The sequence below is a fragment of the Rhinoderma darwinii genome, chromosome 4 (assembly GCF_050947455.1).
Source record: "Rhinoderma darwinii isolate aRhiDar2 chromosome 4, aRhiDar2.hap1, whole genome shotgun sequence".
NCBI lineage: Eukaryota > Metazoa > Chordata > Amphibia > Anura > Rhinodermatidae > Rhinoderma > Rhinoderma darwinii.
The window spans coordinates 131,752,031-131,776,093 of record NC_134690.1 but is presented as its reverse complement, the minus strand read 5'-3'; the positions used below and the strand labels follow the sequence as shown (position 1 = coordinate 131,776,093).

General features: G+C 37.4%; 1 protein-coding gene across 1 annotated transcript in view; it reads left to right on the top strand.

The window, feature by feature from the left end:
• Positions 1-24,063, top strand: part of SI (sucrase-isomaltase) — a 210,546-nt gene that overhangs the window by 176,617 nt on the left and 9,866 nt on the right. The window contains 13 exon segments of the mRNA XM_075863657.1: positions 19-115; positions 2,065-2,177; positions 2,249-2,374; positions 4,702-4,830; positions 6,810-6,920; positions 7,195-7,257; positions 9,879-9,995; positions 12,295-12,379; positions 14,603-14,741; positions 20,235-20,368; positions 21,999-22,033; positions 22,131-22,247; positions 22,721-22,869. Coding sequence (XP_075719772.1) covers positions 19-115; positions 2,065-2,177; positions 2,249-2,374; positions 4,702-4,830; positions 6,810-6,920; positions 7,195-7,257; positions 9,879-9,995; positions 12,295-12,379; positions 14,603-14,741; positions 20,235-20,368; positions 21,999-22,033; positions 22,131-22,247; positions 22,721-22,869 — 1,415 coding nt within the window.

The following is a 24,063-nucleotide window of genomic DNA, read 5'->3' as shown; positions in this document are numbered from 1 at the left end:
AATGTCTCTTCTCTGTAGTATAAAGAAAATGCATATGGAGTGCATCCATTCTATATGGGATTAGAAAATGAGGGCAACGCTCATGGAGTGTTTCTGCTTAACAGCAATGCAATGGGTAAGTTCAATGCCTTTTATAGGCATTATTTGTCTACTTTGATACTGCTCATGATATCGTTGTAATGCTGCCTTCACACTACTTTCAGAGATTCACTCTCCTGTACCTTTTTTTTATTAAAATGAAAAATTGATCCTAGTATAAAGGAAAAGGGAAATATCCCCAAGCAGAGAATGTTTACCTTCTTCTTTTTAAAAGGTGCCATTCCCAATTTTAAAAGGAAAAAGAGCGGATCTCTCAAATGCAGTATGAAGGCAGCCTAAGGGTTGTAGCCATAGATCAAATAGTCTTAATCATTTCATTCAAAAGGTATTTTAGGTCTTATTGACTAGCCAGAGCTTACAGACTAAGTTTGTGCAGGCTTAGCTGCTATAACTTTTTTTTATTCATTCATTCCAATTCCTTTTGTTCTTTGTGATAAATGGATTACAATTTTGTATTAGTAGTTGGAATTTTAGCAGAACATTTTTATTTTAATACAATTATTCTTTTTTAACAAATCTTAGAGTAGCTTTATTGTATACTCATATACACATCTATCAAGTCCATTAGCTCTCACTACACATTGGTTCACTGGTGATAACATAATTGTTTACATGATCCCTAATTTTTATTTCAAGATTTTAGCTATATTAGTATACATAGTTCAAATGCTATCCTTTTGTTAATAAAAATAATTTAAAGGGGATGTCCCACCATTAAAAAAATCACATTTATTGTAAAGATCATAAAAAATAAACATTGTTTGCCATGCACATGCTGTAAAGAAGTAAATAAATAAAGGGAAGAGTTGACATTTTACTAAGTGTTATGGCGCCATATGCTGTCCACGGTATATAGCGATGTGCACGTCCTTCTTATTAGCGGAGTGTTGGTGGACGCGCATGCTCAGTCACTTTCTTCACAGCCAGGTTTATGCATAGTTATCTTCTGTTCCCTGTATTGCAGCCATTAAAAATAGCTTTCTGCCCTGCTTTTCAGGGAAGGAGCAGAGCATCTGCAGTATCATGGCTGTATAGCTGAGCAGACTCCTTCTCCTCAGCTTGTAAGGACTGTAAAGCTCTGCATGTTGACTGCAGATATGAACTCTGAACATCCCCACTCAGTCTTCATTCTTGTATTTGATTATATTTTCATTGGTTTCTAAGGGAGTGGAATCTGTGGCTGTCACACAGTATACAGTATATCTTCACTACTCTGGATTCCATGTTACATATCTGCTGGCAAAGTACGAAGGTACTAAATTGTAAGAGAGGGAAGAAGACAGATTCTGCTTAGAGCCACCCCCTGCTGCACATATTAGCAGTAGCACCAAGGGGGACACAGGGAGGCAAACAAAAAATGAGAAAGGTATTTTTATATGCTAGAAAAACTGCAGCATTTCAGGACTTTTGGTATATAAATGATTTATAGGATAACCCCTTTTTATGCCTCATGCACACTGCTGTATTATGGATCAGTGTTCTAAGGATCCATATTAAGGCACCAATAGACTGCTATGAGTCCATACTGTACCTCCGTATGCCTCCGTTTTATAGCAGAATTCCTTCTAATGGGCAATAGAGTGTCCCACGGAAAGCACCCTATTGAGTGCTTACAGGTACTTATTAGGGACTCTATGTGCCACCACAAAGGGGTTGTGCACATGGTTTTACTGTGTGCATGAACCATAACAGTCAAAATGGCCTAGTTCTTTCAGGGCTAGAAAATAATTAGGAAACATATTTATCAGAAAATTAGACAGAGCTTTCCAACACTAAGTAAAATATCAAATCTATCAGCAATGAATTCCCCCACTCTATAATTTTATACACCCAAAGGAGTTACAGCTCATTTAAATATTGTACTTCCATGTGCATTATCAGACCAGTCTAGTACTGCTAGTAGTCATAATAAGGATATTTTTAAATGACATATTATGTTAATAAATACTATAATTGGATTTTCAGATGTGACAGTGCAACCAACCCCAGCATTAACTTATCGCACAATTGGTGGAATTTTAGACTTTTTTGTTGTACTGGGTCCAACACCAGAGATGGTTGTTCAACAATACACTAAAGTAAGTTTATTCATACATACTTGAATTTCACAAAAGTGACAGTGTTCTAATGTCACTTTGTTATATTTCAGCTTATAGGTCGACCTGTTATGCCAGCTTATTGGGCTCTTGGATTTCAGTTATGTCGCTATGGATATAAGAACGACAGTGAAATTGAACAACTGTATCATGACATGGTGGCTGCTCAAATTCCATATGTAAGTCACTATTAAGATGCATAAAAAAGTACTAAAGAAATGTGTTGTGTGCAAAATTAGGCATTACTGAAAAAAGGACTCATAGGTGACAAAAATAGATCAGAAATGTCCCTCTGGAACATTTTGATAAACCACATTGGTCATGTAAAACCATTGCGTTTAAGCTCCACTTTCCATTAATTTATTACTGTTGAAACATTTCCTTGGGAATGTTTTCTTATTTTGCTTTTTCTGGGATCTATTCATGTTCTTGGCCAGCAAGAACGCAAAGAAGATTGTACCCCCATGGTACGTAGCTTCCTAGTTTTTTTTTTTTTTGTATTGTTTTTTTTCAAGCCACTGGAAGCATTGCCTACTATGCTTTTCAGAACCACACAAAAATACTATTTGTTAAAGAAGCACTTCGGCAATCCCTCCCTACCCATTTGAAAATGTAATGAAGTGCATTTTCACGGGTAGCCACTCCATTCCAGGCCGTTGCTGGGTCATGTGATCTGTGAAAGTCGGTCTTTCAGTGTTTTTGAGAGCCTCAATGTGAGTCTTTTAAACTTGCATTGAGAGACTGACCTCCAGTTCCTACAGCAGACGCTGTAGGACTGGGCGGTCAAAGTTGGAATCACGTGACCCCATAGGCGCCCTGAAAAGGAGCAGCTACTTGTAAAATAAAGTACCAGGTAAGCCAATACACCAGATCAACTTGTACTTCAACACATTTTCAAATGGGGGGAAATAGCTGGTGTGCTTCTTTAAAGTTTGCATTATTTTACTATGGAAGTCAATGTCAGACAGATTAAAACATATAAGCATATGTTCACACGCATTTGCACAATTTACATTTGGATCAGGGGCAGACACAGATAGCAGAGGTCCCCTGTACAAGAACAATGTCTGGGCCCCTTGCTCTTGAATAGCTCAGCATAGAACACCTCCTAACTATCCAGTTATTGTGAGCCATGAAATTGTAAACTGCGCACTTTTTTGATGGATACATTTAGGCCTCATGCACACGACCGTAGCCGCGGTTTCAGAGTCGGCCGGCCACGGAGTGACAGCCGCGAGCCGCCCGCAAATTGCTATTTTCAATGAACCTGAACCACAGAACACGTGAAAAGCACGGTCATGTGCATGGCACCATAGGAATGAATGGGGCCGCAATTCTCCCATGGATTTTCGGGGGAATTGCAGCCGCAAAAGCACGTTCATGTGAATGGGGCCTTAATCTTTCAAAAAGGTATACATTTGCATGATTTTTTATTTATTTTTTGGCATATGTGGAAATCTAACATGGGCACAAATGTACTTAGTATTAAAGGGAAGGTCTCACAATTTTTTTTTTATACATATGTTATTGCTTTTAGTATGTTATTAAAATACATTTTATTTATTTGTGTTTTACTTTTTTCTTTTTTCTTTCTTTTACTTCTCTATGGGGGCTGCCATTTTTTTTTTCATCTCTGTATGTGTCGATTAACGACACATACAGAGATAGAATACGGCACATACATCCCCATAGAGAATGCGAACGGGAGCCGTTCCATTCACTATAGTGTACGCCGTCTGTGTGGGAACGGCGCATGCGCCGCTCCCACACAGTCCAAAAGGAAGGTCTTCGGCAGAGCGACATCCGGCACCATTTTCATGTGGACCGGAAGTCGCGGCCGGACAGTAAGATGACTACTTCCGGTCGCGGCTTCCGTCCATATGTTCAGGCGCAAGGACAGGGAGCGGAGGCAACGGCAGGAGCAGGTAAGTTATGTTTGTGTATGTGTATGTTTGTGTATGATCGTGTTATACTGTCTGATTACCACTGTATCTAATCCTCAAAAAATGGCGATACACAGTGTAGGAGGTTTGAACATTCAACCCCCTCCTTTCTCCTGGCACTAGCCAGGATAAAGGAGGGGGGGATTGTTTGAGCACACTAGAGCGAGTGTGTCTTCTCCAATTTTGCAGCATAAAGCAATCAGGTTGCTTTACCACATGCCAATGCTGCAATTTTTGGAATTGCTCCCTCTAGTGACCAGCACATGGAAATGTTATAAATCAGAATCTAATTTATAATATTTCCTGACTTGTGAAAAAATTTAAAAAATTAGAACAATGTGTAATCATTTATATACTAACTGTTTAACTAAAAAAAAACAAAAAACCATTTCTAGCGACACATTCCCTTTAAGTCTACACTACATACTTGTAATAATTGTAGTAATTTATTGTAGCACAAACTAGTCATTTATGTATATCAATACAATATTTTGTATTTACTATACGATTTATGGTAAATTATTTGCCTGCTAATTTACATAGTATCTAATTTCATCTTGTAGGATGTACAGTATGCTGACATAGATTACATGGAGAGACAAATGGACTTCACCTTAGGCAAAAACTTTCAAAGACTTCCTCAAATATTTGATAGAATCCGAACACAGGGCATGAAAATCATTATCATGTTGGTATGTAATATCTTCCACTTTACAATATAGAGTGTGTGGTAGTTGCATATGTTTCAGCATTGAACATTATATTTGAATTACAGTATAGTAATACCCTGTTTAGCACTCAGGATTGGTGCCTAAAGTAGAAGTGCTAAACTTACTTAGTAAAGATATCGTAAAAAAGAAAACAATTGTTTAAATCAACTTTTTATGTTAAACATATTTTTTATTTTTTTTTAAGTGTAGTTTTGTTTCTTTGACCACTCTATCTGGGTCACAGAATGCCCACAAAACTCAGCCATAGATTAATTAGTCATTTTCAGAATAAAGGTGTTTTTTATGTCCAGATGACTGGTATAAAGCAAATCTCTGGTTCTGTTAAAAACTAAGAGGAGCAGCACAGGCAAGATGACGGCCCCTATAATCATGCACAGAAAATAGAATAAAAAATTTATACAATCAATAAATAAGAACAGATTAAATAAATATTTCAGTGTATATGTTTAATTACTAAAAAACAAATATGAAAAATATCAATTTGTAATTTGTTTGCATGCCTTTGATACGTGTCAGAAAGTAAGATCATTGAAAATCCAAGAACTGTGACCTTCACTCATTTCCCAAAAAAGTGGGCAGCAAACCTAACCAATATTCCCAACCCCTTCACTACTTCTTACTTACTGTAAGGGTATGTTCACACGGCAGCGTCCGTTACGGCTGAAATTACGGTGCTGTTTTCAGGAGAAAACAGCACCGTAATTTCAGCCATAATGGCATGTGCAGGAGTCTTTCGCTGCGTCCATTACGGACGTAATTGGAGCTGTTTTTCCATGGAGTCCATGGAAAATGGCTCCATTTACGTCTGAAGAAGTGACAGGCACTTCTTTGACGCGGGCGTCTTTTTTACGAGCCATCTTTTGACAGCGGCGCGTAAAAAAAATGACCGTCGGCACAGAACATCGTAAAGCCCATTCAAATGAATGGGCAGATGTTTGCCGATGCTTTTGAGACGCATTTTTGAACGTAATTCGGGGCTAAAACGCCCGAATTACGTCCACAAATAGTGTGTGTGAACCCAGCCTAACTGTCATTTTTCTGTAACTGTCGCTTTCTATCGAGTCCGTACACTAATTGCTCGGCTTTCCGAGAAAAGCCGATCAGAAACTAAGCGGCTCATCGCTCACCCAAACGATTCTGCCGCTTTGTTTTAGCGATCGGTGAGGGTCTCAGTGCTCGGACCTCCACCGATCAAAACTTCTGACATGTCACTTTGACATGTCAGAGGTTTTTTTAAAGTTTAGTTACCCTTTAAAGGATTTATTCAAACATATCATCATGCATTACTTTGCTTATTACTGTTGGCTTTTATTGCAATTCTCTATAGGGGGGAATTCATGACCTTTTCTATGCCAGACTACAAAAGTCACAAATGCATAAAAAAAAAATGCAATTTGCACACAAAAAAATTAGACTTTTGATGCTCTTTACATCACCTATGCTAATTTTAGAAATGTGGATGGGGCTTAAAAGACGGGGCGGATAAATTGATACTAGCCTGTAAATTCCCCTTCTGGCGCAAGGACAGCCAGAGATGTAGATAGACAATTGCCCAGAGGGTACATAAAGCCTTTGCTCCAATTCACAAATTAACTTCTAATAAAATGTAACCTGTATTGGTAAATATTTAAGGATGGATATTCATTTATTTACTATTACAAAGAACAATTTAAAAACTGTGTTTTCTAGGGGAATCAGTCATTGTTAAATTTTTTTATATATTAAGGCCTAGTTCACAAGGAGGAATTTGACTTGCCTGCACTTTCTTGCCACGGTTTTCCCCCTTTGGCTAAGTACCGCTGCTTTTTCTAACTACGGCGTAAATCTGCTGCTATATTTCCCTCAATGTGTGTATTCTGAGTAAAGTTATTTATTTCTTCAAAAGAATGTTCACTTGCCTCACATACAGTATGGACATGTAATATATTTCTTTTTTGTAGGATCCAGCTATTGCAGCAAATGAGACTGAACCATACCCTGCTTTCACAAAAGGAAGGGACCAAAATGTGTTTATAAAATGGGATGACAAAAGTGACATTGTATGGGGCAAGGTATGTGTGTTGTTAATGCTTGAAGAGAAAACCAAAAGTTTGGATAGGCACATATATACGTATACACATATATAATGTAGATTTATACTATTATATTACCTATTTAGCCTATTTTGTCAATATGTAATGTCTTATTTTTTTATTTTTTTTACTGCCATGATTAAATTTAATGTGAGACTTATATGGCATATAAAATGTGTTTTGGTTGCAGTGTGTTGCATTGTCACCAGGTATTCATCAGGTTTTCTTTATATTATGATTTTTCATTTCTCAGGTCTGGCCAGATTTACCCCATGTAGTGGTCAATAATTCACTTGGTTGGGATGAGCAAGTTAGAGTAAGTATTGTTATCACAATTGCACTGCATTGTAGAGTAGATTTCCAAATTACTTGTGACTAGCTAGTGCTCATTTGGAAGGTTTACTAATTAGATCCCCAAATATTTAGCCAATTAAATCTGGAGTCAGGTTCTATCACTAATAATAATGATAATAATAATAATAATAATAATAATAATAATAATAATAATCTTTATATATTGCCAGCAATTTCTGCAGCACTAGAAGTGAACCTTAGGGCATGGCTACATGTAGCGGAATTGCTCTGGAATTCCGCTGCGGACCCGTTTCTCCATTGCCTTCCACAGCTTTGTGGTTGGGTTCGTTTGCACGTTGCGGACAATTCCGCTGCGGAGCATAGGCTGCGGTGTGGAATTTGGTGTCCGCAGCATACAATGGTTGTTGCGGAGGTGTGGCGGACTGTTTGCGGACTCATTGCGGAATTTTTCCATTGACTTCAATGGAGATTCTAAGTTCCGCAATGAAGTCCGCAGATGTCATGTACATGGTTATGTGTGCTGCGGAGCGTATTGGTTTTTTAACTTGACATTTCTTCATTCTGGCTGGAGCTATGTATTTCTAGGTCTACAGCCAAACTGAGGAAGTCAATGGGGCTCCCGTAATTACGGGTGACTACGTGTGTGCACCCATAATTACGGGTGACTACGTGTGCACCCGTAATTACGGGAGTGTTGCTAGGCGACGTCAGTAAATAGTCACTGTCCAGGGTGCTGAAAGAGTTAAGCGATCGGCAGTAACTGTTTCAGCACCCTGGACAGTGACTTCCGATCACAATATACATCAACCTGTAAAAAAAATAGAAGTTCATACTTACCGAGAACTCCCTGCTTCTTCCTCCAGTCCAGCTTCCCAGGATGACGTTTCAGTCCAAGTGACGGCTGTAGCCAATCACAGGCTGCAGCGGTCACATGGACTGCCGCGTCATCCAGGGAGGTCGGGCTGGATGCCGAAAGAGGGACGCGTCACCAAGACAATGGCCGGTAAGTATGACATTTATTTACTTTCACTAGGGAAAGTGCTGTCCCTTCTCTCTATCCTGCACTGATAGAGAGAAGGGAAGTACTTTCACCTCAATACGCAGCGGCTAGTCCGCATCAATTTATTGCCCATTTTGGGCAGATCCGCAACAGAATCTGCAACGCAGATTCTGTGCGGCATTGATGCGGCCAGTTGCGGAAGAATTCCGCCACGTGTGGCCATGCCCTTAGGCTCACATGCACACACTGTTCTCTCTCTAATTATTGATCTTGCAGCCGCCCTCCTCTCTCCTATTTCACGCAGCAGCCTGTAGTACAATTTCACACAGCAGGGGAAGAGTGTAGAGTGTAGTATGTGCCACAATACCGTTTGCTGTGATGGGCAGTAGGCAGAAGCAGAGCAAAACATGTTTGTTTTTTTTTAATTAAACAATTAGTGTGTAGGTGATTAAACATTGTTCACATTTTTTTTATTTTTTTCACGAGTCAGGAAATATTATAAATTAGATTCTAATTTATAATTTTTCCCAGTGCTGGTCACTAGATGGAGCAATTCCCAAAATTGCAGCATTGCATGTGGCAAAGCAACCACATTGCTTTATGCTGCAAAATTGGAAAAAAATTCCTCGCTCTAGTGAGCTCTCAGAATCCCCCCCTCCTTTATCCTGGCTAGTGACGGGAGAAACGAGGGGATTGAACGGTCAAACCTCCTACACTGTGTGTCACCATTTTTTGAGCTAACACACAGTGTAGTAGGTTTACATACAGTAGTAAACACACACTGAAACATGAACATACATAGAAATAACTTACCTGCTCCTGCCGTCGCCGCTCCCTCCGGTCCGTCCGCTCCGTCTGCTGCCGCTGCTCCAAGTGCACAAGTCCGGAAGCCACAACCGGAAGTAGTAATCTTACTGTCCGGCCGCAACTTCCGGTCCACAGGAAAATGGCGCCGGACGGCGCACAGTTCAACTTGGACTGTGTGGGAGCGGCGCATGCGCCATTCCCACACAGACGGCGTACACCATAGTGGATGGAATGGGCCCCGTTTGCATTCACTATGGGACTGTAGCTGCCGTATTCCATGTCTGTATGTGTCGTTAATCGACACATACAGAAATGGAAAAAAAAATGGCAGCCCCCATAGGGAAGAAAAAGTCAAAAAATAAAAAAAGTAACACACAAACACACAAATAAATATAAAAGTTTTTAATAAAACACTAACATCTAACTGATATAAAAAAAAATAATTTGGTGACACTGTTCCTTTAAATGGTAGAGGTCAGAGCAATGGGAAATAAAAATCAAGATTAGAAAAAAAATAATAAAACAATTTAGTTTAAAGCCGAACCTTTAGTTGAATCAATTATTTTCTAGCGTATGTATGCCATAAATTGCTACTATGTCACCTACCACTACAATATGTACTATACAACTTTTCTTTGTCTATAAAAATGTATTAATCAACCAAATACAAAAGTTGTATGAATTCATTGTATTCATATTTATGGTTAGGCACCATATTGGGCACTTGTAAATCGTGAATATATGCAATATATGCATTATTGTAATTATTTACTGAAATACTGGTTTGACATACCTGTATACATATTTGTATTTAGCTTTACAGAGCTCATGTAGCATTCCCAGATTTTTTCAAGAATGCCACAGTGGAATGGTGGAGACAAGAAGTGAAAGATTTTAGAGACAAGTATATTAGATTTGATGGTCTGTGGATTGTAAGTATGGTCTTTATTTGATTTAAACTACAAATGTTTGATAATTCATAACCTTAAAGTGAATGCCCATCATTCTGTTTTGTTTTTTACTATAAATAGGTACAAAATTCTGTGCTGATTGATCTCTTAACCCCTTAATGACGAGCCTATTTTAGACCTTAATGACCAAGCCATTTTTTACGTTTTTCCATCGTCGCATTCCAAGAGCTATAATGTTTTTATTTTTGCGTCGACATAGCTGTATAAGGTCTTGTTTTTTGCGGGACAAGTTGTATTTTTTAATAGCACCATTTTGGGGGACATATTATTTATTGATTAACTTTTATAAACTTTTTTTTGGGGGGGAATAGAAAAAAATCTGAAATTTCGCGACTCTTTTTCGCGTCTTAAATCAACGGCGTTTACCGTGTGATATAAATAACACCATAACTTTATTCAGCGGGTTGTTACGATTGCAACGATACCAAATTTGTATAGTTTTTGTATGTTTTACTACTTTTACACAGTAAAAACGCTTTTTTTTCAAAATTATTTGTTTTTGTGTCTCCATATTTGAAGAGCCGTAACGTTTTCATTTTTTCACCGATGCGGTTGTATGAGGGCTTTTTTTTGCGGGAAGACTTGTAGTTTTTATTGGTACCATTTTGGAGTAGATGCGACTTTTTGATCACTTTTTATAAAAAAAATTTAAAGTCAGGATTCACAGAAAACAGCCATTTTTCCATAGTTTTTTATTACATTTTTTACGGCGTTCACCGTGCGGGTTAAATAATGTCATAGATTTATAGTCGGGGTCGTTACGGACGCGGCGATACCAAATATGTGTAACTTTTTTACATTATTTTGGTTTTTTAATAGTAAAGCATTGTGTAAGGGGAAAAGCTGGGTTTTTCATTTTTTTCACATTTTTTTTTTCATTAACTTTATTAAACTTTTTTTTTACTTTTTTACTAGTCCCACTAGGGGACTATAATATGCGATTCTCCGATCGCTATTGTAATACACTGCAATACTTTTGTATTGCAGTGTATTACTGCCTGTCCGTTTAAAACGGACAGGCATCTGCTAGGTCATGCCTCCGGCATGATCTAGCAGGCAGTCGCTCAAGGCAGACCTGGGGGCCTTTATTAGGCCCCCGGCTGCCATAGAAGACACTGACACTCGGCGATCGTATCGCCGGGTGTCGGTGGGGGAGAGAGGGAGCTCCCTCCCTCTCTCCAAAACCACTCAGATGCGGTGCACGCTATTGCGCACCGCATCTGAAGGGTTAAATGGGTGAGATCGATACTAATATCGATCTCACCCGGCAGAGCAGGGACGCTCCCAGCCCTCAGCTGCCTCTAGCAGCTGAGAGCAGGGAGATTTGACACTCCCTGCTCTGTTTACTTTATCCTGATGCAGCGCCGTGAAAAGGCGTATGCATCAGAATAAAGCCCATTAGTGGCCGCCGTTAAAAGGCGATTTGGCGGTCACTAAAGAATGCCACAGTGGAATGGTGGCGACAAGAAGTGAAAGATTTTAGAGACAAGTATATTAGATTTGATGGTCTGTGGATTGTAAGTATGGTCTTTATTTGATTTAAACTACAAATGTTTGATAATTCATAACCTTAAAGTGAATGCCCATCATTCTGTTTTGTTTTTTACTCTAAATAGGTACAAAATTCTGTGCTGATTGATCTCTTAATATATTTCTAGCTTTATTTTTTTGTGATACAGAGCTCCAAATCCCCTGCATAGACAAAGCTTTTAAAAAACAGCAATCTGTCTGCTTACAGCCGCCACTAGGCAGAGCTTATGAACAAACTAAGATCAGACAAAAACAGAGCCCTAACCACTATAAAGATATATTAAAACATTTTTCAGCACCCAATTTTTGACCTGAAAACAACTTGATAAAAAGTTGAAATTCTTCTTTAAAATTGTGTGTGTGGGGGGGGGGGATTAGTTTAAATATATATATATATATATATATATATATATATATATATATATATATATATATATATATATATATATATATATATATATATATATATATATATATATATATATTAATTTATTGTGATTTTATTTCATATACAAATTCGAAAAGGTAGAATTAATTCACCAAGTTAGCAATTCTCAGAAAATCAGAGTGATTCTCATTGTGGAGAATCAATTTATGGTTGTATCAAGTTTTGGGTGTCCTGTAAATATTTCTACACTGCTTGATTATTTTTATTTGTTATATTATATCTATGTCATACAACTTTAAACATGAAACAAATAGATCTATATTTATATTATTCATGTTTTAGGATATGAATGAGCCTGCAAGCTTTGTGCATGGATCTGTCAGTGGTTGCAGAAATGAAACTCTGAACAGACCTCCCTACATGCCAGGTATGGGATTTTATGTGTTATTTGAAAAACAAAAAAATTTCAACCAGTAATTGCAGACCAACAATGGCTCCGTACAACTTCTGAGTTTCGAGTCGTAAGAACTGGGAATACTGTATGTGTACATAATAGAAATAGCAAAAGTATTTGTATAGATAACTATTAGGCCGCTAGGATTGAAATTGATGGCATGTTCATAATAAGGTTTGTTGAAAAAAAGAAAAAATGACAGTTTTACAGTCAGTGAATTAAAAACTGAACAGCCAGAAGTTTCTCATTACAAAACAAACCTCCTATATTAATCAGTACAGTGTAATGCTAGATAACAGGTAAAGTTATGCATCTGGCTACAAATAATCTGCATGCATTATATGTTAAACTGGGAGAGTCACTTGTTGAGAAGGATCTGGGTGTACTTGTAGATCATAAACTAAATTATAGCATGCAATGCCAATCAGCTGCTTCTAAGGCCAGCAAGATATTGTCGTGTATAAAAAGAGGCATGGACTCACGGGGCAGGGATGTAATATTACTACTTTACAAAGCATTAGTGAGGCCTCATCTAGAATATGCAGTTCAGTTCTGGGCTCCAGTTCATAGAAAGGATGCCCTGGAGTTGAAAACAATACAAAGAAGAGCAACGAAACTAATAAGGGGCATGGAGAGTCTAAGTTATGAGGAATTATTAAAATAATTACATTTATTTAGTCTTGACAGGAGACCTCTAAGGGGGGGCATGATTCAATTGTATAAGTATATATATGGTCCATACAAGAAATATGGTGATAAGGTGTTCTATGTAAAATCCCCTCAAAAGACATGTGGGCACTCCCTCCATCTGGAGTAAAAAATTGTTAATCTCCAGAGACGACAAGCATTCTTTACTGTGAGAACTGTGAATCTATGGAATCGTCACCGCAGGAGCTGGTCACAGCAGGGACAGTAGATGGCTTTAAAAAAGGCTTAGGTCATTTATTAGAACAAAAAATATTTAATGATCAGAATCATTGTTTGAATGTTGATCTAGTCTGATCACCACTTGGAATCAGGATTGACACTTTTCCTTTTTAGGGTAGATTGATTCATGTCTTATGGGTATTATTATTATTATTATTTTTTTTACCTTCCTTTGGATGAATAGGGGTAAAACTAAGTTCTATATTTTACCCATATCCTTACCCTTTCTCTCATCCCTTGGTTGAACTTGATAGACTTATATTTTTTATCAACCATACTAACTATGTAACTATGGTACATTTTAGCTGTGGAGAACAATCTAAAGGTTCAACTTCAGCCATTAAGTGCAAATGTGTCACAGCCTGTACAGCCAGGTTTACCAAAATGCAGATAAATCTAAATGTCAAAGAATTGCTCACCCCCATGCCCAATGAACTACTGTATATTATTAATATTAGGCCCTGTTCACATGGCGTGTATTTGACGCATTTTTCAGCGCATTATACATTCGTAAAAAATGAATGATTTAAGCTTCCCAATTTTTTACATGCGCGTGTTTAAGAAACGTGTGAGGTCCTAATTACCATAGTCAATGGGAGTCAAAAGACACTACAAAAATGCTTGTATTTTAAGTAGCACTGTACAAAAACAGTAGCATTATGACATGTTTACACGTCAGGGTTTTTTTCAGTGAACAATGCCTTATTATTATTATTATTATTATTATTATTATTATTATACATATTGGAGAGGAAGATTTGTTACAGAGGAGAAACCCTTAGGTCTAAAGGTATGTTCACACGGCTTATTTTCTGCCGTTTTTCTACGCGGTTGTTTTAAAAACGGGTGTGTAAAAAAATGTCCGCAAAAAAGAAGTGCATGTCACCTCTTGAGGCGTTTTTGGAGCAGTTGCTAAATAAAACGGTTGAAAATCAGGAGCTGTTATCCCTTGAAAACAGCTTCGTATTTTCAGACGTTTTTTTCTAAGCGTGTGAACATACCCTAACAATTTAATTCAAGATAGGAACTCTCTCTCTCTGTAACTAGACAGAATCCATTTTTGTTTTTACAACAGGATCTTAAATTAATTATACAATCACAAATAACAATGAAATAAATGTAATTAGTTTTTGTTAGATTAATGTATCTAAGAGAGCAAAATATAAAATAAATCCTCCCTGTCATGAAACCTGTACTATTACAGTATGTTTTAATATTTTTATTGCATAAAAAAGATGTGAAATGGCAATTTGTAACATTTGCTTTTAGCCTTGAATTCAAGAAGTGAAGGATTAGAGCATAAGACTATATGTATGGACAGTCAACAATTCCTCCCAGATGGCACCCCAGTGAGACATTATGATGTTCACAATCTGTATGGATGGTCCCATGCTAAGCCTACATTTGAGTAAGTAAAATAAGTTTAATATTATACTGCTGGTGCCCATGCCATTAACCAGTCCATGTATAACATTAATGGTTTTTATATATTTAAAATGCACAAAAATAGTAAATGATTTTAGAACAACATAGATTAAATGTATATTTGTACTGACCGTAGGGACTAGCTTTAGACCTTATAAGAGATGCAAGCAGTGTATAACTACTGTAATTTTTATTGTTTAGTGAACTTTAAAATACAACTCTGTAAAATTAGTCAATATTTTAATCCTACATCATATCACCCAAAGATTTAACTTTTCAATGTCAAAAAGAAGAAGTAAAAAAAATATATAAAAAGAGTGGGCTGAACAAGAGTGATACTAAAATGTGATTGGAGAATCTAAAATTGACAGACCCGTAAAAACATAAACTGGAAAATAAATTTTCCTCCTTGATTATTTGTCAGGTTAATAATTTTGGGTTTTATAATCCACTAAACCTGCTAATCTGGCACCTGCCTGGCACTCTATGTCTCATATTAGATTCTTCTTATCATATGAGTGACCTTTTTTTTAAAGAATATACTTTGTCATGCTGACTTAAACTTTCACAGTCATGAGATCAAATCTCAGGAAAGACCACATAATCTTCAACGTAGGACAAATTAATAATTCCAAGAGATACACACTGTTAGTTTAAAACATTAAGGCAATGTACACCTTTGAACCAAAAAATCTATGTTTTTTATTATTTCAATTTTATTTTTATAGTTGGACAAGTCACACTGACCTTTTTATTTAAAAAAAAAGATGCCTTTCAAAGGCTTAAACTCCCACTTGTGGGTGACCTTTTTGTGGGTAAAAAATTGCAAAGTATCTTGTGATCCTCACAAATATTTTTTTGTGAAAAGTTGTAAGGTCACTTGGAACTTCCTTTCCCACAAAAAACATTGAAAATAATGGTGTAACTTTACCATAAATCATAGGTGACTATCGTCATTGAGTTCATTACGCCTTGAAAAAAACCAACAAGATATTCCAATAAAATATGATTAGATATTTTGGAAAAATGTGTCCTCTTAGTCAAACCTGATAGAGTAGAGATGATTGAAGCAATGATATAAAATAACACAGTAACTTTTCACAATGGTTTATTGCGCATTTCATTAAAGAACAGATGTTTGCAACTTACTAGACACTTTTTAAAAAGTGTTCCAAAAAGTGGGTGGAGCTTAGCGGAAAAGGGGCATGGCTTAAAATGTACCAAATTGCATCAAACGAAGACTGAGCCCATCAAGAGTTAATATAAGGATGAGAAAAGTGTCTAGCATGTCTAGCATGCGCTAAATTTATCATACAGCATGTACGAATGATACATTTGGCACATCTTCTGGCTGTCTGGTCTAAGTCCTAGTATATTCACACAGGGTGGATACGCTGCATAAAAGTACACAGCGTATCTGCCCTTGTCCCCACCCGGAATTCTGGCCGAAAACCTGCACCAAATTGTGCTGTCGTTTTTGGGCTAGAATGTCTGCTGCGGAAAATAGCAGGTTAAAAAAAACAAAACATACTTACCCCTAGTCATGGTGACGCACTCTCTGACATCCTGCAGCCCAGCATTCTGGGATGATGTTTCATCCCATATTATCGCTGCAGCCTGTGATTCGCTGCAGCAGTCACATGGAATGATACATCATCCCAGGAGGCCAGGCTGGACACGGGAGCACAGAGATCTGGGTAAGTATAGACCTTTCTTTTTTTCCTGAGTTGCGATTTTTGTAGCTTTTCCGCCACAAAAATCACAACATCTGCTCTTTGTTGTGGGTTATACCTCCCCGATGAATTCAATGGGGAAAACCAACAACAGAAAACCAGCGATTCCGCAGCATAAATTGACATGCTGCGGATTAAAAAAAACACACTTAAGGTCAATTTATGAAAGTTTTTCTATGGATTTGTTATGGATGAGATTTGTTCAAATGTCATCCACTTTGCTGCTACTGTATTACGCTGCGGATTTTCTGCAATTAAATCCATTTTGGAAAATCTGCAGTATTTAGGCTACGTGTGGACTTACCCTAAATCTTCCCCATAGAATGCAGTAATGTGCTTGATTGCTCTCGATCTGTGCAAGCCTAATTTTATCATTATGAACAAAGTAACACTTCTCAGCCTTTTTTTAGCGAGATAATTATATTATAACTACAGTACTTGGTCATCATGTTTCATCAAATATTATAGTTAGAGCTTCCATCCAAATATTGGTGTTCTTACAGCGTTTTATGGTAGAATTGCTTCTTGATTACTGTCTCATTATTTCAAGTAATCAAAACAATCCATCTCTTAATCATTTTGCCTCGGGTACTGTGATAATTAGAAACATTAATATTATAACAGACTTGCAACCAAATACAGTGGAGATACCCACTGGCTTATTGGCCAATTTCTAGTGATGTCAATAATACATTTATATCAAGTAACGACATGATATATCTTCATCCACCATAGAAAAATAAGCGTTGATTCTAAGATGATTAATACAATTTCATAATTTTAAAACAATCTTGACTCTAATGCTAATTTTCTTTCTAAAAACAGTATTTTGTCAGTTAATGAAAGACCTAATGACAATACATTAGGGATGTTTAATTTTCACTCCATTGAGCAAGAAAAGGAAAAAAATGAAGAAAGAGCATTTTATGGATATCCATGACCTTAAAATCCTTGCTAATTTAAATATAGCTGTAATGAAAGAAAATATCAAGGTCACTTCACTTTTTGATTGAAAGTAGGTTATATCTGGCAAGAAACCATGGTTTCATTATAACCAAGATTTAGAAATGATGAGAGTGCAATAACTCGCCTCATTATTTCACCCATAGATGAATATTAAGTTAATATGTATTGCAGGGGAAAAATTAAGATGTAGATGTTAAAACTAGTATTTTTAAATTGTAACACCACTAGTGACAGTTACAAAGTAATTTCTGCTGACATAAACCTAAATTTTATTCTAAGCGTGACTATGAGGGGAATATGTATATAAAGTTTCTGAGCTATGTTCTTGAAATAATGTATTTGTTTATATACGGATGTGGCCATCTTTATCTTGACTCTCATAACTTGCTGCTGGTATCACACAACAAAAGTCTTTGAAAAGCCATTGAAAAAGAAAAGTTAAGGTTGCTTGACACTTTGTATTTAATACGTTAAAAGTCAAGATAAAAATGGCTACATCTCTACAGTGCGTCCATGGACATGAGATGTTAATTTCTGTCCCATAATAAAGTGACTATCCAGTGTGATAGTTTTCAATATGATGTCAGGGCTTAATAGCTATATTTAAGCAATAGACAGAAAAAAGGGAGACAGATATACTCAAAAAAACACAAAAACAGGCCATACTTACTAAATGGGTTGGTAGACACCAGTCCCCAACAGGACGCAGACAAGTCAAAAATGCTACAGAGGGAGAGGGCTCAGGTGCATTAAAGAGTAATATCCACTCCCACTAGTCTTAAGGGGAGTGGCTGATCAGTGTTATCACTGCACACAAACAAAACTTCAAATAATGTTCCAGTTGCAAGGTGCAGCGTAACTTGCCGGATCACAGCCTATTAGACACGCCCATAATATTAGATCAGACGGGTGCCTACCAACCAATTTAGTAAGCATGGCCTTTTTTTGTGGTTAGTAGCTATATTTGGCCCTGACATCCTTTAATGGGGGAAGCGGTAGTTTTAGAGCCCTGCTTTACTGTAAATAGGGCTCAGCAAAGTGTAAGTAAATGGAACAGGTAGTGACATACATAGGGGGCTCCATAGCAAATGCAGGCCCATTTCAGGGTCTGTTTGACAGGTCCACACTCCTAACCACCCACAACAGGATGTCCCCGTGCCTCCATTGCATTTTCGAGACTTGGGTACTTTCTCCACTTCCTTGTTTGCTAACATTGTAGTACCTGTGAAGTCCAAATCCATGTACAGGTTCTCACCACTCATTTAAATTGGGAAGTGACCGTCCTGGATTAGACACCCTGTTTCCATCAGACCTGTGGCAATATAACAGCTGCATGGTCCGCCTCTATTTTACTGACACCCTTCTGAAGCCGGAAGTTGGAAGAGGAGAAACGAGGGAAAGGGAGAGAGGTGAGGTTTTTTTTCTTATGCTTCAACCATTGGTTATTATACTCCATGCAGAAAGTAGTTTGGGTAGAGAATCTGTCCTGTCCTTGCAAAAACCTGCAATACTATTAGAAGGTACAGTAATATTCCTTCTAATAATCTAGATTTTTTTTACCAGCACAGAACTGCAATACGATGTTCAATTGCAAAAGAACAAAAGACTGAGCGAGTACTAATTTAAACATTCCTCAGATTAAAAAATAAAATTTCGGTAGCATATGTTGTGTTGAAAATTTATATATATATATATATATATATATATATATATATATAAGAAAACGTGTTTCAGCAGATCAGGTCAACTTCCATGGTACGGTTCTGATGCTCACATGCCCATTGTAGACGTATCTGGCACCAAAACATTATAACTTTTAAGTCCCTGTAAGTTGAGAAGTTGCGCCTCCATTGATCAAAACTGTTTTTCCAGCAGATCCCACAAATACTCAATCAGCTTAAGATCTGGGGAATTTGGAGGCCGAGTCAACCCCTTTTTTTTTCGTAGTGTAGCAGGGTGTGGGGAATAGCATTGTCATGAAGGGTTGTACTTCATGTGCAACAATGTTTAAGTAGGTGGCACGTGTCAAAGTAACATCCACATGAATGGCAGTACCTAAGGTTTCTTAGCAGAACACTGCCTCTGCCAGTTTGCCTTCTTGCTATAGCTGTGCACACGCACCCGACCATCCAGATGATGCAAAAGAAAGCGTAATTCGTTAGATAGGATCCACTTCTTCCAGTGCTTCAATGTCTAGTTCTAATGCTCACGTTTGTAGGCACATTTGGTAGTGGTCATGGGTCAGCATGGACACTCTCACTGGTCTTCGGCTATGCATCTCCAAATGCAGCAAACTGCCATAGACTGCATTTTCAGACACATTTCTTTTAAATATTTGAGCAATATGGTTTATGGTAGCTGTTCTGTGGAAACTGATCAGACAGACTAGACTTCGCTGCCTGTGCACATCAGTAAGCCTTTGGGTGCCAATGACCCTGTTGCTAGCGCACTGGTTGTCGTTTCTTGGACTTGTCTTGATAGGTACTAACCACTGCATAATGGGAACACCACACAAGATGTGGAGATGCTCTAACCCAGTCATCTAGCCATCACAATTTGTTCCTTGTCACAGTCTCTCAGATCCTTACACTTGTCCATTTTTACTGCTTCCAACACATCAACTTCAATAACTGACTATTTTAAGTGTCTTTTAATTTTGGCCACGTAAATTAAAAAATACACTGTAATAGTATACTGTACAATAGCTATATTTTCTCCTTTATTAGCCTTATGTTTATTATTTTTACTTATTATATTTTTCACTCTTTCCTACAAAGTGTTCTGCGTGAAATAACTGGAAAGAGAGGTATTGTTGTCGGTCGTTCTACATATCCAACAGTTGGGCAATGGATAGGGCATTGGCTTGGAGACAATACAGCTGCCTGGAATCAAATTGATAAATCGATTATTGGTAAGTAGCTCTCATGCAATGTAGACAATGTTATGTTAAAATTGGTGGCTTCCCCTAAATGCATTAGACAAGCAATTATTGAACTGTACATATTAAGTACATAAAAGTAAGTACATACTACTTAAAGGTGTTTTTCCATAATCAATATTTATTAGATATCCACAGGATACATGATAAATACCTGATTGGTGGGGGTCCGACCAATGGCACCCCCACCTATTATGAGAAAAGGCTTACCTTGCCGTTCCTGGCCCCATGGGAATGGAGCTATAGTGTACATGCTCAACCAACGCACAATTCATTTTTATGGGGCTGCTGAGCGCAATCTTCGGCAACCCCATAGAAATGAATGAAGCGGTGGCCGAATATGCGCACTACCGCTCTATTCCTATGGGGCTCCCAGGAACGGCAAGGTAAGCCCATCCTCGTGATTGGTGAGGGTCCAAGTAGCAGGACCCCCACCGATCAGATATTTATCATGTATCCTATATAAATATTGATTATGGGAAAAACCCTTTAAGTACATATTAAGTACATAAAACAAACACATGTAAGGCAGCCTGCATTTTGTTGTCAGATTTTCAAGGCAGGGCAGGTGAATTTAAGTCCCCCAGCAGAGGTGTAGCTATTTTGGGGATGCAGAGGTAGCAGTCACACCTGGGTCTAGAAAACACTTTGCCATATAAGAAGACACCAGCAATATAAATAGCACATAGTATTTGTATGTGGTGTTGACTACACTATATCTGTTCCATAACCAGATTTTAGAAGACTCATAAGAATAACTCAACATCAAAGAAACATTTTGTTTTATTGCCCAGGAATAATAATAATAGTTAGTACTATATTTTTGTTTTCTTAACCCTTCAAGGGCCGCAAAGTCTTTGGAATGTATGACCAGGCAAAATGTTGTGTTTTCACGCTAATCACAGAATTATGACCAGTTTTTGTATTTTAATATAACCCTTCTTTTTTTTTACTAGGACAGAATGTATATATACACATGTAGGTGTGTGTATATATATATATATATATATATATATATATATATATATATATACATATATATATATATATATATATATATATATATATATATATATATATATATATATGAATCATTACATTCCACATCTGCACTGTTGCTGAGGCCGCTGCGTGACATACTGTACATTTATGTTTTGTAGCCCTAAAAATGGAAAAAAAAAACCTGCCAGCCTCATGTGATACAGTGCAAGTATTTTATTCTCCTTTAGCAGCATAAATATCAATAATACGTCAGGTGAGATTGTGGAATATCTGGATCTGAAATTTCGGATCTTCTCTAGATCTACTTCTCTAAATATTGGGAAGTTAATTTCAAACAAACTTCTCCACACTTGCTACAGCCAGAAATATAATGTTGCAACTGTTGGTATTTGTTGAAAAAAAAAATTTAAAGGTGGAACACCAGTCATTGTGAAAATATTACTATATGTAACGTAGTGCGTTTCTGCTACATTTTAGCCGAGACATTTATATTTGCATTTTTATATGGAAAAATCTTTCAACTTAGATGTCACACCTTATATCTAAAATGTAAACTACTTTAGGCTTTTAATTGAAATATGTATTTCTCCTTATTTTTCAGGTATGATGGAGTTTAGTATTTTCGGCATATCTTATGTAAGAAAACGTTCTCTTTTACTTCTAGTATGTATGTGATCTGGAAAATAGTAGTCTTTAGTCCTGTAATTCATGGTATTCCCTGTTCATTTTATAGACAGGTGCAGACATTTGTGGATTTTTTGGAGACACTACATATGAACTGTGTGCTCGGTGGATGCAACTTGGGGCATTCTATCCTTATTCTAGGAACCATAATGGAAAAGATTACATGGTAAGTAACTTAATATTTGCAAGGGTTAAAATAATACCAATAGCAAGAATTGTTATTGATAGCTGAAGTGCCATTTACACAATAACAGGTAAAACTCATAATGTGTATGTATGGAATTTTTTGCAATAATTTATTTTTGTTACCTCTAGTGACAGTAGGCTTTTGTATTTTTTGACATAACTTAAAGGGATTTCCTCCAAATAACATATTGTACCTGTATACCAGGGCACTCTAAACAGATTGAGATTTTAAATAGGCTCCTTGAGCCTAATAATCATCTTGCTTTGTTCTACAAATCCCCAACCTGGAAATGTAGCCATGACTAGTACTCAGTCTTGTTCCATAATAATTCCATAATTACATTGTGAGTGTTTAAAAGAAAAAAAGTAATTATTTATATAAAGATAAAGCCTGTTTTTTATGTTTTAGAAATGTTATAATGTCATTTTTATCTGTATTTTTGTTTCTTTTAGAGGCAAGATCCTGTTAGTTTTGATGAACGCTTTAAAACCATATCCAGAAATGTTCTGAACATCAGATACAGACTTCTGCCATATCTCTACACACTAATGTATGAAGCACATACAGAAGGCTCTACTGTTATCCGCCCCTTATTGCATGAGTAAGTTCTAGTACTTTTTAACTGCTTACTGTTCAATGGAAAATGACTTCTGATAGTATTAATATAACAATGCCCCAACACATTGTTCATTAACCACTTTCATCACCTAGGCTTGAAGGGGTATTGCCATCTTGAAAATTTCTGGCATATTCATGGAATATACCATAAATGTCCAATAAATGCGGGTCCCATTTCTATCTCTAGAACTGGGCCCCATGATCCCCTGTCCTGCCTCCTCTTGCTCTCACTGCTCTCAGGCCAGTAACTAATAAGGTGGTCGGGAGTATGGAAGCAGTCAAACTCGCTAAGCTACGCTGTTAAGCTAAGCTACTAGTACGTTGTTGTCATTAAGGACTTAACACATCACAACGTACTGGTACATGGCTAGGACCAGAGCTAGCCTCCGATCTGGCCGATTAAACTCTTAGATGCAGCGCTCAAAAGCAAGCGCTGCATCTATGGCATTTCCTAGCAGATCGGAACCCCGCAATGCAATAGCGTAGTTTCGATGACTGCTCTGGCAGACCGGAGGACTAACAATGGCCTCCTGTCTGCCAAGTACAGAAGCCTGCTAGGTCCCACCTGGAGGCGGGGTCTAGAAGACTTTTGTACGCAAAAGGAAGATGGCGCAGGCTGAGGAGCTGAGCCTGCCACATTAGCTGCAGGTGTCAGCTGTATGTTACCCCATTTTACAGCTGACACCATGCTGTAATGGCAGGGAATGGTGTTAGCTCGGATTCTTGCCATTAACCCCTTAGATGCTGCTTCAAAAGCGATTGCGGCATCTTAGTGGTTTGTAGCGATCGTCATCGACACGATATGATCATGAGTATGTTGTTCATTACTGTGGCAACTGGGGGCCTAACAATGGCCTCCTGGTCTGCCAAGTACAATAGCCTATTAGGCCCTGCCCAGCGACGGGACCTAATGGGATTACTGTCAGTGAATGACTGACAGCTCTAATGCATTGCACTATGTGGGTAGTGCAATGCATTGGTGTAAAGATCAGATGTGCAGGCCCTTTAGTCCCCTAGTGGGACTAAAAAAAAAGAAAAAAAAAGTTAATAAAAAAGTTGAATAAAAGTGTAAAAATTCAGGTTTCAAGTTAATAAAAACAAACACTGCCACCTGTAATGTCTTTTATTATAGGAAAGAAATTAAAACATTGAAAAAAGTATAGATATTTGGTATCGC